Here is a 14,853-nt window from a genome sequence, read left to right on the forward strand (position 1 = left end):
GGTAGCGCCAGGAGATGACGGAGCAGCGTGCGTTTATTTAGGGCTGGGACACAGTCCGCGCGGCGCGCCGCGGGTCAGAGGCGCCGGAAGAAGAGCGTGGGGCCGCGGTGCAGCGCGCGGGCGCCGGGCAGCGCGTGCTGCAGGGCGCGTGGGTCCTCGGCCGAGAGGCGCCGGCTGCACAGCTGCAGCTCCTGCAGCTGCTCCGCGATCGTGTCCCAGAGGCTCTGGCCCAGTGGGCCCCGCACCGCGCAGCCTGCGGGGTCACGAGCAGGCTCAGGAGGCGCCTCGCAGCAGGCCCAGGGGCCCGCGGAACCCACGCTCTTTCCTCTCCCCCGCTGTGGCCCTCGGAGGAAACACTCCTGCGAGGCCCGGAGGGCCGGGGGGCAGGAGCAGGAGCTCTCGGGTAAAGCGAGGGCTCCTGTGCAGCCAGTGGCCAAGCAGGAGGGAGGCTGGCCCAGGGGACTTGGGGCTCCCTCTGACCGCACCCCGCTCTCACACTGCCTGCCTCCTCTCTCCATCCATAAGATGGACAGTGCGTCTGCCCCTGAACCTACAAATCGTGGGTCTGAGCTGACAGGGAGCACACCAGGCAGCACAGGTATATGGGGAGCACCCTCCCAGGCTAAGTGCAGCTCTCTGTCCAGCTTGCCTTCAGGGGCACCCACCTGGAGGAGCCAGCCTGGCCCCCTGCCCCTAGAGGCGTGACCCCAGGGGCGGAGCCTGGTGTGCTCCTGCCCAGGCCAAAACTGCGCTGCCGTGGAGCAAAGCCAGCTGGTCCTCCCCTGGGGTCAGCCTGGACAGGCTGCCAGGGGACAACGCCCGGGTGGGGCCGGAGGCTGCGGGTGGGGCTGGAGGAGCCCGGGGTGCCCCCCTGCCTGTGGAAGCGTGCCCGCTGTTGTGGCCTGCTGTGAGGACGAGGTAGGGGCCCGCTCCCTGGAGGCCGCTCTGCCCCTCCCTCCTGCCCAGCCTCCGCGACACCAAGTCCCACCAGGGTATCCAGCAGGTGGCAGTGCCAGCCCCACCTCAGCGGCCCCTGGGCCCTCACCGGACAGGCCGAGGAAGCGGAGCCCTTGGGGCCGCTCCTGGAGGGCGGACAGGAGTTCCTCGAGGCCGGCAGCGCTGATCTCAGGGTTGGCAGACAGGTCAAGCGAGACGAGTGAGGGGCAGAGGGGGAGGCACCTGGGGACATCACCAGAAGTAGCGCAGGGTTGGTTTCCAGGGAGCCCCTGGCCCACCGGGGAAAACGGCTTCCCAGAGGGGCCCGGCAGACCTCAGCTCTGGGAGCTGCCGGCTGGGCGTGGCCCGGGTGCAGGGCGGTGTGGTGGGGGCACCTGACGTTCTGCTAGAGCCGGCCAGGGCCGTGTGCGGTGGCCCAGCAGGGGCTCTGGCGTGGGCTGATGCACGCAGATGATGATGCACCAAGGGCAAGGGTGCACAGGGGGTGGCCAGAAGGAACACTGGAGGGTGAGGCTGGTGAGAAAGGAGTGCTGTGGGGACAAGCATGCTGGGCAGGGGCAGGGATGGCCAGACCTCTGGGCACTGCTTGAGCCCAGCTCCCTGGGGTTGCTGGGCCAAGAGAGGACACCTCTCCCCCATCCGTGGGCGGCAGAGGCAGCCTTACCTGCTCAGGGCTCTCACAGCCTCATCACCCAGGTGGTTTCCAGACAGGGTCAGGTGCGCCAGGGCACAGCCTTCCTAGACACAGCAGCCCGGGCTGTGGCCAAAGCCTGCCAGGCCTCCCCACTTCCCAGTACCCGGGCTGCCTGGGAGGAATGTCCCCCGCCAGCTCCCAGACAGCCCCCCCAGGGAGTGGCCTCCAGGCTGAGGACAGGGACCCCAGCTCTGCCGGGCAGTCAGAGGGAAGAGCCACCCCTGCCTTGGCACTCAGAAAGAACCAAAGGAAATGTCTTTCCAAGGCAAGTCATGCTTGGCACCCCACAACGCAAAACTCCCAGGGACCCCCAGAGCCCTGGAATGGCCTGGGAGCTCCCGCTGGGGGGCGGGCATGCAGCCCTGCGCCCGCAGCACCTTCCTGCAGCCCCCGAGGCTTCTCTCTCCAAACTGCACCCCGGCACCCCTTAGCTCATCTGGACCGATGAGCCCCCTCCTGCCTCCCACACGCCCCTCCCGCCCCCGCTCCCCCCAGTCCTCACACCTTAGTCAGATAGCTGACCACCGGCTCCACGAGCCCCGAGCCGCCCTTCCCGGCCGCCACGGCGCCGAGCTCCAGGTGGAGGAGAGTACAGGCAGGCAGGCTGTGCAGCAGCGGGGCCGGGGCGCCCAGGGCGTTGTAGGACAGGGACAGCGTCCGCAGGCGCTCGGCACCTGTGCGGGCAGCGCCTCCGTCAGCCCCACCCAGGTCCTACGCAGAGACGCCCCCGCCCTCTGTGGGGAAGCCGCGGCCCCGGGCTTTTGTGCACAGGGAAACTGAGGTCCAGACAGGCAGAGGTCCAGGGTCCCTGCCGGCCACTCTGGGTTGCCTTGGGTGGAGTAGGTACACGTGAGGGGTGGGGGCCGGGGGGGGCTCTCCTTGTCTGCGGCCTGTGCAAGGCGCCCTCCTGGGTGAACCCCAGCCCCCAGCCCCTCTGCAGCTGGGAGGGCTTGGCGTGAGCACAGGGGGCTGGACCCACCTGGCCGGCTCACCTTGGAAGGCGCCGCCCAGGGCCACCTGGTGGCTCAGGAAGAAGCCGGGGCTAAAGCCACAGGCCTGGAGGCGCAGGGTGCTGAGCAAGGGGCAGGCCCGCAGGACGGAGGCCAGGGCCTGGCCGCAGCTGTCCCCGAGCGGGTTCATGCTCAAGTCCAGCTCCTCCAGGTTCTGTGGGGACACGGGCGGGGCGCTGAGCTCCCGGCAGCCTCGGGGACAGCGTCCCCGCCCCTGGCACAGAGCCCAGCACAGACCCGGCTCTGCCGCCGCCGCTGGGCCCTTACCTGCAAGGCAGCCTGGCCAGGGAGGCCGGCCGCGAGCTGGCGCAGGCCCTCGGGTCCCAGGTGGTTGGAGGAGAGGTCCAGGAGGGCCAGGCCGGGCATGGTGGCCAGGGCAGCCAGCAGCTCGGCAGCGCACGCGTCCCCCAGCCGGTTCCCGGCCAGGCGCAGCTCCCGGAGCTCGGCGTGCAGCTTCAGGGCTCGCAGCAGGGGCGTGAGCTGGGCCGGGCGCAGAGCCAGGCGGCAGGCGCTGAACGAGGGTCCCGAGGCCTGGCGCTCCATGGCCTGCAGCACCTGCTGGTGCTCCCCTGGGGAGTCGGGGGGTCACCTGGGGGTCCCTAGTGCCAGCGCCTACTGGAGGCCTCACAGAGCCCATCCCCCAAGTCCGAAGGCCATGAGCCCACCACACCTCCCCCAGCTGCTGGCCGCCTTCGAGAGCTCCTTCCAGAGACTTCCGTGGCAGCTCTCAGTCCACACCAAATTTCCCCGGGGGGCCCAGGCACGGATTCGCCTGTGTTCTGTGGCTTTCCCCCATCCCGCCCCGACAGACCACGGAAGCTCCGGTCTGCCTTCGTCCACCCGCCATCCTGCGGCGCAAACACGAGGCGGAGTACCCATCAGGCACTGGGGCTGCGGCCTTCCAGCCCCGGAGGGTCCACCTCGTTGCAGGAGGGGAAAAAGAGCCAAGGCCAGACCTGGGGGTGCTCCTGGGCCCCCTGAGCTCCATGCTTGAACCCGGGCCCAGCCGGTGGGGCTCCTGCCTCACCTTGCCCCAGGCTCTCGCAGGCCCTGCGGTAGCGGTCAGTCAGCGGGGGCAGGTCCCACGAAGCCACCTCGGCCAGCACCTGGGGAGGGGAGACCCGTGAGCAGCCCGGAGGCAGCGCACGGCAGGGCCCGGCCCTGCTGCTCACCTCCTCGTTGCTCTGCAGCACGTCGGGGATGGCGTCCTGCGGGGCCAGCAGGGCGCCCTCCTTGCGCAGCGTCAGCCGCGGCAGCAGCCCGCAGGTCTGGCAGAAGCGCTGGGCCGCCTGCTGGGCCAGCCAGGCCACAGAGCGGGCCTCAGGGCTGCGGGGACGAAAGCACCCCGTGCTCAGGCCGGGGGCCGCCCCCAGGCTCCCCGACAGCGCCAAGGCCTGCAGCCCCCCCGCCCCGCCGCGTGCTCTCCCGTCCCCTTCCGACTGCCACGTGCCCTCAAGCAGGCAGGGCCCTGCCAGGCAGAACCCCGGGGGAGGGGGCCGCCCGGCGGCCTACCTGTGCGGGACAGGGATGAGGAAGAGGCTGTCCTGCACGCGGACTCGGACCCGGATGGGCGGGGTGGGGGCGGGGCCCTGTGGGCGGGGCCCGAGGGAGGGCAGTGTCAGACGTGACCCCACCCGCCCCCCCCCAGGGCTCCCCAAGCTGGAAGACCAGCCCTGCTCCGGGGCTGCACGCTTACCGGGGGTTGGCCTGTTGGGGGGTTCTCCGTGGGGACCGAGGGGCTCTCTGGGGGTGCGGCCGCCGAGCAGCTGCTCCCGCCTGCGCCGACCTGCGCGCTCCAACCCTGCAAGCGGGTCTGCCGGCTCAGCCTGCGGCGGCTCTCGCCCCTCCCCCCGGGGCTGTCCCCGCTGGCCCTGGGGCGGTGCAGGCGGTTGCCTTTCCAGCGGCGACCGTGGGTCCGAGGCATGTCGTCCTCCAGCCAGTCCTCAGCCGGGTCCTCGCCCTCGGGGATGAGGGCTGCCTGGCCCGCGGGGGTCCTGCCTGTGCCGGGAGGCCAGCTGGGTCCCGGGCTGCAGCTCTGGGTACTGCCTCGGGCGGCTGCCTTGCTGTCCCCAGCTGGGCCAGGCGTCGGGGCCACAGCCTGCGGTGCTGCTGCTGAGAGCCGAGGTCTCTTCTGGACGGGCCCCAGAGGGCCCCCGCAGTCCCCCTCTGAGTGGCTACCACTGGCGGCCGCGCTCCTGTCCCCTGGAGGCCTGGCCGCTGCCTGCTCCAGGGAGGCCTCCAGGGACCTTGAGGCATCAGAGGAAGGTCCTGGGTGGGGGCTCAAGGGTGGGGAGACCTCAGGGTCAAACAGGTGGCTGCGCGGGACAGTACCAGGAGCCTGGGGACTTGGGAGCGCTGCAGGGGAGGAAAGAACCTGCTGTGAGACAAGGCCCTGGCACCAGCCCTGCCACCTGCCCTGAACATGTCCTTGGCACCTCAGGACACAGAAGTCCTCCTAAGGGGACAGCGGCCACTCAGGCTAAGAGGCAGTGTCCCCAAGGACCACTCAAGCTAAGAGACAGTGTCTGCAAAGATAACCGAGGCTAGGGAAACGGACTTGGCCCAGTGGTTAGGGCGTCCGTCTACCATATGGGAGGTCCGCGGTTCAAGCCCCGGGCCTCCTTGACCCGTGTGGAGCTGGCCATGCGCAGTGCTGATGCGCGCAAGGAGTGCCGTGCCACGCAGGGGTGTCCCCCGCGTAGGGGAGCCCCACGCGCAAGGAGTGCGCCCGTGAGGCCCAGCGCGAAGGAGGGAGCAGCCTGCCGAGGAATGGCGCCACACACACTTCCCGTGCCGCTGACGACAACAGAAGCGGACAGAGAAACAAGACGCAGCAAAAAGACACAGAAAACAGACAACCAGGAGAAGGGAGGGGAATTAAATAAAAAAATAAAAAAAAAAAGATAACCGAGGCTAAGGAACAGCATCCCCAGGGGTCACTCAGGCTAAGAGGTGTCCCCAGGGGTCACTCAGGCTAAGGGGTGTCCCCAGGGGTCACTCAGGCTAAGGGGTGTCCCCAGGGCTGCTCAGGCTAAGGGGTGTCCCCAGGGGTCACTCAGGCTAAGGGGTGTCCCCAGGGGTCACTCAGGCTAAGGGGTGTCCCCAGGGGTCACTCAGGCTAAGGGGTGTCCCCAGGGGTCACTCAGGCTAAGGGGTGTCCCCAGGGGTCACTCAGGCTAAGGGGTGTCCCCAGGGGTCACTCAGGCTAAGGGGTGTCCCCAGGGCCCTCGGGTAAGGGGTGCTGCTCTGCTACCTTGGCCCGTGGAGGCTGTCCGGAGCAGCCGCTCCATGGCAGCGGCCTTCTGCCGCGTCTCCTGGTCCAGGTCCTCGTCGTACAGCTTCACCCACTGCTGCAGCGTCTCCAGAGGGCTGTGACCCTGCATGGCACAGAGCTGAGTGGATCTGGCGCGGCACTCCCCGCCAGCTGCGGCAGCGCCCACCCCAGCCCCGCTCACCTTGCTGGTTCGCAGCGAGACTGACGCCCCCCGCTCAATGAGCAGCTCAGCCACCTCGAAGTGGCCACAGGTGAGGGCGTCATGCAGGGGGGTGAGCCCCTCACAGCCCGGGCCGCCTGGGTCGTCCACTGCAGCCCCATGGTCCAGGAGGAAGCGGACGATCTCTGTAGCCAGAGGGACGTGAGCCCAGGCCCCGCCCAGCCAGCGCCCCCGCCCCCTGCCCCGTGGGGTGCCACTGTCTCTCTCACCCCAGTGCCCGTGGTTGCAGGCCTCATGCAGGGGCGTCCAGCCACAGTAGTCCCGGGGGTTCAGAGGGTGGCCCTGTGACAGAGTGGGCCAGGGCCTGAGCACCGCGGCCCAGGGCGCAGCCCACCCCCGCTGGCCCCACGAGCCCCGCCCAGCCCTCTGCTCCCCTGCTCCACACAAGGTGGGGACCCTGGGTGAGAGGTGTCCCAACAGCCCCCCCACTTTCCCACTGGGGAGCAGGAGCTGCCCACCGAGGGCCTGAGGCCAGGTGGGGAGCACGGGGTGGGCGGAGGCCAGGGCACCACGCTGGCGCCTTTGAGACAGGGAAGCTGGGGCCCCGCCCTGCTGGCAGCTCGGGAGGGAGCCTGGCTGTGGGTCGGGTCCATGGCCCTCTCCTTCCTCTGGGCCAGACCCGCCCGAACAGGGGTGCACGGTGGCTGGGCCGGGGGGCCCACCTGCCTCACAAGGTCCTGGACGCGGCGCAGCTGGCCCTCAATGCAGGCGCGGTGCAGCAGCGTCTCGCCCATGTCGTTCCGCCGGTTCCACTGTGAGCACAGCCACCCAGTGAGGATGGGGCGGCCACGAAGGGCCACGCGCACCGCGCAGCAGGGGTACGGGCCCCTTACCTTGTGCGCTTTCCGCCGACCCAGGCAGCTCCGCAGCCCCTCCTCCTCCTCCAGTGGCTGGGGTGGGCCCTCGGCCTCATCCTCTGGAACAGCAGCCCCCGCCAGGTGAGGTGGCACCTGTACCAGCCACCCCTACACCTGCACGAGCCCGGCACCCCCCCTCCTGGGGCCGCGGGGGCACACCCCAGGTCCTGGACGCCGCACCAGAGGCTCTGCATGGGCTGCCAAACCCAATGCCTGGCCCTTCCCTGAGCCCACTGCCCTCTGCCCTGTCCTCAGGAAATGCCCACCCACCACCCAGCCCCAGCCGGCTGTGTTCGATCCTCCCCCACGCCCAAACCCATGCATCCTGCCCTCCCCGCCAGCCCGGCTTCTCCGCAGACTGGGTCTGCACTGCCCCTCCCTCATCCCCCCACAGCCCCTGCCCTCCAGCTCCCCTCACATCCACTCCAGCCTCCCCGAGAAGCATCCAGAGGCTCTCCGGGTTTCTAAGAACGCACCCAACTCGGTCGGGTGGCATGCACGGCCTCCCAGCCGGCTGCTCCTGGCCGTGTTTAGCCCCCCCCGCCCCGCCCAGTGGTGGGCCCCATGCCACCCCCCTGCTCCTCCTCCTGGTGGTAGGTGCTAGAGACCCTCTGTGCGGGGAGCCATCTCCCCAGGCGTGCCAGCAGCCCCAGGCCTCACCACTCTCCGACAGCTCCACCTCGCTGTCGTCCAGGGCCTCGCCGTCACCCGCGGCCTCCCCGTCGTCCAGGGCCTCGCTGTCCTCCCCGTCCTCGTCCACACTCAGCTCCTGCAGTCTGGCCTTGGTGCCAGGGGCCTCCTGGGGCTGCAGCCTCAGCTGCACGGAGTGGAGATGCTGCAAGACTCGCTTCTGAGCAGGGGAGGGGAGTGGAGATCCAGCTCAGAGTAGGGCAAGCAGGTGGGGAGGTAGGAGGGGCGGGGGGCTGCCCCGAGGACGCCAGCCGCCCCGGGTGGGACCACGTGAACGGGGGGACAGTTGGGTTGTGAGGAAAGCCAGGTGGGGCAGGGGCAGGGCCAGTGCGGGGCTGCCCCAAGGACGCCAGCCGCCCCGGGTGACGCGAGCTCCCCACCTGTAGCTGAGGCCGCTGGGCCTGCTGTGCACAGCTCAGCGCCTTCTGGAAGCAGGGCGCCAGGAGCTCGTAGGCATCCCCGGCCTCTTCCCGGGACAGTGCGATATTGAGCCAGGTCTTCGCCTCCTGGAGAAGGAGGGATGCGCCTTGGGCCATGCTGCCCACGGCCCCCGCTGCCCCCAGGAAATGCTCAGGTCTGCCCTGCGCTGCAGGACCGACTCACCTCCAGGGGGTTGTGGTTGCGCAGCCTCAGCTCCTGTTCATAGTGGTGCACAGCCTGGCGGTGGTCCTTCATGTCCCCCAGCGTGGCGGCCAGGGACACGTGTATGACGGCCAGCTCGGGCCCTGGCCGACCCAGCAGCTCCGCGAACCGCAGCTGGGGAGCAGAGCCGGTGAGGCTAGGGGGCCAGTGTGGAGGGCCGCCCAGACCCCTCCTCGCCCCCAGTGGCGCCCGCCCCTTCCGGTGCCCACCTGCTTCTGGTAGGCCTCGGCGGCCTTGGGGAAGTCGCCCGCCCTGGAGAACAGGTCCCCCAGCTGCTCGCAGATGCCCATGGCGTCCTGAGGGTCCCCGCCCTCGGCCTCCTCCAGCTGCTGCTGCAGCCGGACCACCTTCAGCACTGCAGGGAGAGCTCCGTGAGACGGGCCGGCAGCACGGGGGCCGGCCCCTCCGGCCGCCGAGGCCCTTTCTGGCCTCCACGTGCAGGAGGTAAGCGAGCCCCCACACAGGACCGGCCCTGCCCTGTGGGGATCAGAAGGGTCAGTAAACGGTACTCAGGACAGTGCCTGGCCAGCAGCGAGGGTTCTCATGGACAGTGCCTGCTGCGTACCCGGGGCTGGTTCCCCGGGACGACTCTGGTGGGCGGCCTGCTGCCCGCCCCTGCAGCTGGTCACAGAAACGCTCATGGGTAAGCGAGCAGCCTGTCTCCTCCCTGCTTCCAGGCCATGCACAGTGCTGCAAGCTCAGAAAAAAGGGGGTTTCTTCCCAACAGGAAGTGGGTGGTGCAGAAGACACCTGCCTTTCTCCCGAAGAGACCCTGGTACTGAAGGTGCCACCTCTCCAGGAAGACACGCCAAGGCCCTGGGCCGAGGGAAGCCCCCCCTATGGAGAGACCCCCCGCGGTCTCACCGTACTTGAGGCTGCTGCAGACAACCTCTCTCTGCAAAGGCTTCTGGGAGCCCAGCCTGTAGGCCTTCTTCAGGGCTCGTTTGGCAGCCAGGAAATCCCCCAAGTCCTGGAGGACCTGCGGAGCAAGGGAAGGCGGGGCTCGTGTCCTCCCATGGCCAGAACCAGCCAGCGGCTCAGGAGCAGAGCCTGGCGCTGGGGCCGGCCCGTACCTGCGCAATTGCCACGCAGCACTCGCTCTCCATGAACCTCCTCCGCATGGTGCGGGCGCACTCCCGGGCCCCCTCCAGGCAACGCATGGCCTTGGAGGGCTGGCCCCCGCGCCAGTGGATGGTGCCCAGGTTGTAGCGGGCTCGAAACAGGTCCTCGTACAGGTGGTTCTGCCTGAGGATGGGGGCAGAGGCCTTCAGGGTGCCTGGGCCCACTCTCCCGGGAACAGCAGCTGCGATCAGACACCTGGAGCACCCGCGAGGGCCGCTGACGTGCAGGAAGCACCTGACAACCCAGAGCTGTGGACGGCACACGGATTCCAGCCCCACCCGGCCTGCCCTCGCGGCATCCTGGGGTCTCCTCTCCCGCTGCTTCTCCCCGGCTCATGGAATGGGGGATGCTGCCCCCTCTGGGGACCCAGCCCTACAGACGTACTCGGAGAGGAAGATGCTCTTCTTGAAGAAGTCGCTGCACAGGGCCGCCTGCTGCAGGCTCTCGAAGGTGAGGCCCAGGTTGAGGTAGAGGCGGGTGCGCATCTCGCTCAGCTCCCGCTGGGCCACCGCCCCTGGAAGACGAGCCCACTGGGGTCTCAGCTTGGCCCTCAGCCCCATCCAGGGCCACAACCCCACCCCACCCCTCCCTGTGGGTGCCAATGGGGTGGGGGTTTGTTCAGACAAAGACCAGCCCTCTCTTATGGGAGCGGCTTATTCGAATTTCAGGCCCAGTCCTCACAAAGGGAGGGCCCAGAGAATGGGGTGGGGCCAGGCCCCCCAAGGGCACCCACCTTCCAGCTTCTCGTCCACAATAGCCAGGCTCTTCTCGAAGGCAGCCTGCGCCTGCAGCAGGGCATCCCGCGACTGGCTGTGGTCATAGATGTCCAAGTGGGTGCGGCCAATGGTAGCCCAGGCCCTCTGCAGCTCGATGTAGTTGGATAGGGAACGGGCCAGCTCCAGGTAGCGGTGCTGGTGCTGAGACGTGGGGACTTGCAGCTCACCAGGGAATCCAACACACCCTCCCCACGCCAGGGGCCACCCGTGCTGACAGCTGCCAACCTTCCAGCCAGCTAACGTGCTTTGGGGGTCCAGGGTACAATAGCAGTTGTCCAGGCTCCGGGGGTCATTGGGTCCTGCCCCTGCCCCCACCTCAACCCCTGCCCTTCCTGGCCCACGAACCCAGCTCGATCAGTACACTCATGGGTGGCTTCTGGGGCCAGGGGACCATTCTGGCACCAGGAGAGCTGGGTGCCCTAGGCCTAGGCAGCCGTCCCCATCACAAGGGGGTCTCTGTAAGGACAGATCTTCCACCTGCCTGGGGCTCCCCACCCTGGGGACCTGGCCAGTGAAGAGCAGGTGGGCAGGCTGCTCCGCCCACACATCCGCCCCCACCCCACCTGCAAGGCGGCCGAGTAGTCCTCCATCTCTGCCAGACGCTCCCCGATCTTGCGGTGGGCCACGGCGCAGCCCAGGGGGTCGTCGGCGCTCTCCAGGAGCTGCAGCTCCTGCCGGTGCTCCTCCAGGGCCTCGGGATAGCGGCCTGGGCCAGCAAGGGCACAAAGCGGCCCTCAGCCCGGGGGAGCTGCGCCCTTTTCCCTTTCCACCCGGGGCGCCGCCCTCCGTGGACAGGGCTGTGGCGGGCGCCGCTCACCATGGCTGGCCAGCAGCTCTCCCAGCTGGTGGCAGAGATCGGCCTCCTCCCGCAGCTGCCCGCTCCGCTGGGCCTTGGTCTTGGCTTTGCTCAGCTCTGCAGGGAAGAGGGCGCGGAGGATGAGGCGCTGTTGCGCTGCCAGGCCCGGGCGGCCCGCGAGGGTCGGCCGCGAGACCCCGAGTCCGTTCCCCGGCGCTCTGGCTGGGACTCGGGGCTCCGCCACCCCGGCACTCCAGGCACCCGAGAGACTCACGGCGTAGCTCGCGCTCGAAACTCATGCTGCAGCCGGGCCGCCGCCGCAGCCACCGGCGCAGCAGCCGCCACCGGACTTCCCGCGCTCCCGCGGCCCCGCCCCCGCCCCGCGCGCAGGCCCAGCCCGGCCCCCTGGAGCCGCGGCCCGCCCCCAGCCCCACGGCCCCGCCCCCAATCCCGCGCGCAGGCCCGGTACCGCTCCCAGGGGCCTCGGCCCCGCCCACAGCCCCGCGCGCAGGCCCAGCCCGGCCCCCTGGAGCCGCGGCCCGCCCCCAGCCCCACGGCCCCGCCCCCAATCCCGCGCGCAGGCCCGGTACCGCTCCCAGGGGCCTCGGCCCCGCCCACAGCCCCGCGCGCAGGCCCGGCCCGGCCCCCTGGAGCAGCAGCCCGCCCCCAGCCCCGCGCGCAGGCCAGGCCCGGCCCCCTGTAGCCGCGGCCCGCCCACACCCCCGCGGCCCCGCCCCAGCCCCGCGCGCATGCCCGGTACCGCTCCCGGGGACCACGGCCCCGCCCACACCCCCGCAGCTCCGCCCCAGCCCCGCGCGCATGCCCGGTACCGCTCCCGGGGGCCTCGGCCCCGCCCTCAGCCCACGCGGTCCGGTCCCCTGCACAGCGCGCATGCCCGGTACCGCTCCCGGGGGCCTCGGCCCCGCCCTCAGCCCACGCGGTCCGGTCCCCTGCTCAGCGCGCAGATCCAGTCGCGCCCCTCGGCGTCGAAGTCGGGCCAGGCGGGCGCAGAGCGTCCTGGGAGGTGCAGTCCGACCTGCCCTCGAGGCATCCTGGGGGCTGTAGTGCGGCTGGCAGGGCCCGGAAGCAGCCGCGATAGGGCGAGCTCCTGTTGGTGGTCGCTTTCCTGGATTGCAAGGACTGTCCCAGGAGCTGAGTCCTCGGCCTGGACCCATGGCCAGCGGGCCCGAGGCATGCTTGAGGACGTCTCCATTCCTCCTAGCTGGCGGCGGGGACGCGGCCTTGGGAAAGCAGACGCGTAGGCGGCCCAGGGGTCTCCGGTGGGGCCCACACCGCCGCCCCCAGAGGTTTAGTCTCTTGGGCGCCAGTCGCGGTCCTGCCCTCGGCCTAGGGCCCAGTCACCCCGGAGTCCACTTTCCTCTTTCAGCACTGATGTTCTGTAATGCTTCCCCTTACTTCGTATTGAGATTAAAGCAAAACCTACGTATCCTAAACTTTAAAAAAGGAACAAAATACCATAACGTGAAGCAAAACAAAGGTGACTAAAAGTTGACTCGAACGTTTGAATACGCGGTCATAGTCAAGGTTTCAGGTGCCCCCTCTTTCACACAGTGGGGCAACAGCCCTGCAATGGGACATTGCCCGGTGGCATTTGGGATTCAAACCCTGTTGCTGTTGCCAAGAGGGGGAGAAATGTGTTTTCCTAAATGAGCAGATCAAGGGACATTTCCTGCAACGTAAAAATCAGTCACACCCCTGGCGAGTCCAGCTCCTGTGCTGAAAACTGCAAATCTCCCTTAGGGGGGAAGGGGCTAGGGGTCTGCGGGATGTCTGGGAGCACTGTGTGGCAACTGCTGTCCCGGTTGCTATCTCCTGAGTGGATTGCAGACCTTGCCCAGCCCTGGGCTGCCCGAGCTGCGGTGGGGTTCCCAAGGCCCCAGAGGAGGTGGAAGTCACAGGCTTCCGAGGAGGCCTGAAGGAGAGGGAGGTAGTTTGCCTTTCTCTCATAACGTCCGCAGGCCCAGGGGGTAAAAGCCTCAGCCACTCGATGGGCAGCGCTGTGGATGAGGGCAGAGGACAGCAGGTGCAGCTGGATCCAGGGAGGGCTGCCCAGGCCAGGGCCCCTGCCAGAGGGAAGAGCAGGCCTGTGCTGGGGGAGGCGGGAAGGTGGGTGCGGGAGCCCTCGTTTTGGAGCGGAATGTGCTGTGCGGGAGCCCGGAGCCGGGCCTGGGGCTGCGGGGTCAGGACATGGAGACTCGCACCACCGCCTCTTCTGCGCCGAAGCCCAGCTCTGAGAACAAGGGAGCGGGTTGAGGTGCGCACTCTGGTGTGTATGTGCCACGGGGAGGCGTGAGGGCACAGGCAGGACGGGCAGGGCATGAAGGGCCACAGAAGAGGATACCAGCTCTGCTGGACGACCAGGGGGTACCAGGAGGCTCCGGTGCTGCTGAGGATGGAGCAGCCCGGGGACTGGCCCTCCCTCCACCCCAGCTCTCAGGGACAGCCAGGTCCTGGGAGCCCAGTGTCCTTTCAGAGTGCCTGTTTCCCTTCTGACCAGACAAGGGTGTGTATACGAGGCGGCACAGCGGGAGGGCAGATGGCAGGGGTAGCAGACCCCTGGCTGGGAGGGCTGTCTTAAGGAAACACAGACAAAGTGTGGTTTGGAAATTTTTTTTTAAGCTACAGTTACATACAGATGATATCCAAAGGGAGTGCAGACCACAAAAAGGACATAGCGGTCACCGCCAACAGCGGTAAAAACACCTTTTGCTCACTCTTTAAAAAATTCTTAGGATTATTGTAAATGTCTCACTTTGGGTGAACTGAAGGATGTAGCACTCATGGTGTCGGGGTGGAGGTGAGAAGGAGGGAAGGTGAAGGGGGCCGCTCGGCCTGTGCCCTCCCCTGCCACTGAGGCTGGCCCTGGCACGTCCTGTCCCATCTGCAGAAACACGAGGACAAGTTGAGGACTGCATCAGGAGACCAACACGATAGTGTCCTGGAGACAAGCCGTTGGCGTCTGCTCCTTTTTAGCAAGGTGGATGTGACATTCACCAGTAATTAAATCACCCGAAAGGACTATGCCACGAGGAGTTTGTGAGCGCCAGCCCCCTGGGCAGCAGGCAGAGACGTGCGGCCGTCTTCCGTGGTGCCCGGTTACCCTGGGCAGGAAGGCTCAGCTGGCGCGTGAGCACCTGGCAGAGAAGGATCAGGCAGGGGACCACACGGGCTGAGGCTGCGGGATGGGTCGGGCGGCGCACCCCCCGTCTCCCCCAGGGCTGCTCTGCCATCCAGGATGAAGGAAGCAGGGGCCGCAGAAGCCCCGTCAGGCCGCCCCGCCTCCACGCCTCCACGCCGGCCCAGGCCTCTGCAGCACAACCCTCACACGCACAGAGGACCAGCGAGCCGCTCCAGCACGCCTGCCGCCCCTCGCAGCCCCCAGGAGGCCCTGCTGAGCCAGACACCCCCACCCCCACCCCCACCTGAACCAGTATCACACATGTGGCCGACATTCGTTTTGGAATCCAGACCCACGCCGGGGAGGCTGTCGGGCCCCAAGACCCCGTGGTGGGGGCACAGCGCTGTCCCTGCGCACAGGCCCACAGACGCGGGCGGGGTGGGAGGGCAGACACCAAGCCCAGCCCCCTCCTCTCCAGGGGCCTATCAGAGATGGCTCCCAGACAGCCGTAGCCCACGAGGAGCAGAGATGATTCCGGAAGACTACATGGCCACGTGCCCATGCTCAGGACTGGGGCTGGGCTTGGCCCCCTACCCCACAGCACTCGGCCCTGCTGGGCCCGGCGGGGGGCAGGGGGGTGCCCCACGAGACCATGCCTGCGGGCAGCACGGGCAGC

General features: G+C 68.6%; 1 protein-coding gene across 2 annotated transcripts; it reads right to left on the reverse strand.

Moving 5' to 3' along the window:
- Positions 1–15: 15 nt before the first annotated feature.
- TONSL (tonsoku like, DNA repair protein) lies at positions 16–11,414 on the reverse strand. 2 transcript variants are annotated; one of them, XR_011645734.1, is made up of 26 exons: positions 11,313–11,414; positions 11,060–11,155; positions 10,806–10,948; positions 10,200–10,383; positions 9,851–9,980; positions 9,418–9,589; positions 9,209–9,323; positions 8,554–8,699; positions 8,306–8,458; positions 8,083–8,208; positions 7,673–7,862; positions 6,989–7,071; positions 6,818–6,907; positions 6,365–6,437; positions 6,117–6,280; positions 5,915–6,038; positions 4,358–5,016; positions 4,174–4,250; positions 3,834–3,987; positions 3,689–3,767; positions 2,929–3,230; positions 2,644–2,815; positions 2,156–2,325; positions 1,622–1,691; positions 1,046–1,179; positions 16–253 (listed from the first exon to the last, which is right to left on the reverse strand). XR_011645734.1 is itself a non-coding variant. In XM_058276192.1 (26 exons), the coding sequence occupies exons 1-26, from the start codon at positions 11,335–11,337 to the stop codon at positions 75–77; spliced, it is 4,014 nt and encodes a 1,337-aa protein (XP_058132175.1). In that variant the 5' UTR covers positions 11,338–11,414; the 3' UTR covers positions 16–74. The 2 variants fall into 2 exon arrangements, 1 of the variants encoding a protein (XP_058132175.1); XM_058276192.1 differs by having other exon boundaries at positions 1,622–1,695.
- Positions 11,415–14,853: the final 3,439 nt, after the last annotated feature.

The sequence above is a fragment of the Dasypus novemcinctus genome, chromosome 14 (assembly GCF_030445035.2).
Source record: "Dasypus novemcinctus isolate mDasNov1 chromosome 14, mDasNov1.1.hap2, whole genome shotgun sequence".
Lineage (NCBI taxonomy): Eukaryota > Metazoa > Chordata > Mammalia > Cingulata > Dasypodidae > Dasypus > Dasypus novemcinctus.

Excerpts from the sequence above, each read along its gene's own strand:
- TONSL (XM_058276192.1), bottom strand. The coding sequence starts at position 11,337 with ATGAGTTTCGAGCGCGAGCTACGCC. Across the intron at positions 7,863-8,082 it reads CCCAGCGGCCTCAGCTACAG|AAGCGAGTCTTGCAGCATCT; the intron begins GTGGGGAGCTCG and ends TCCCCTGCTCAG. Across the intron at positions 3,231-3,688 it reads CTGCGAGAGCCTGGGGCAAG|GGGAGCACCAGCAGGTGCTG; the intron begins GTGAGGCAGGAG and ends CCGACTCCCCAG.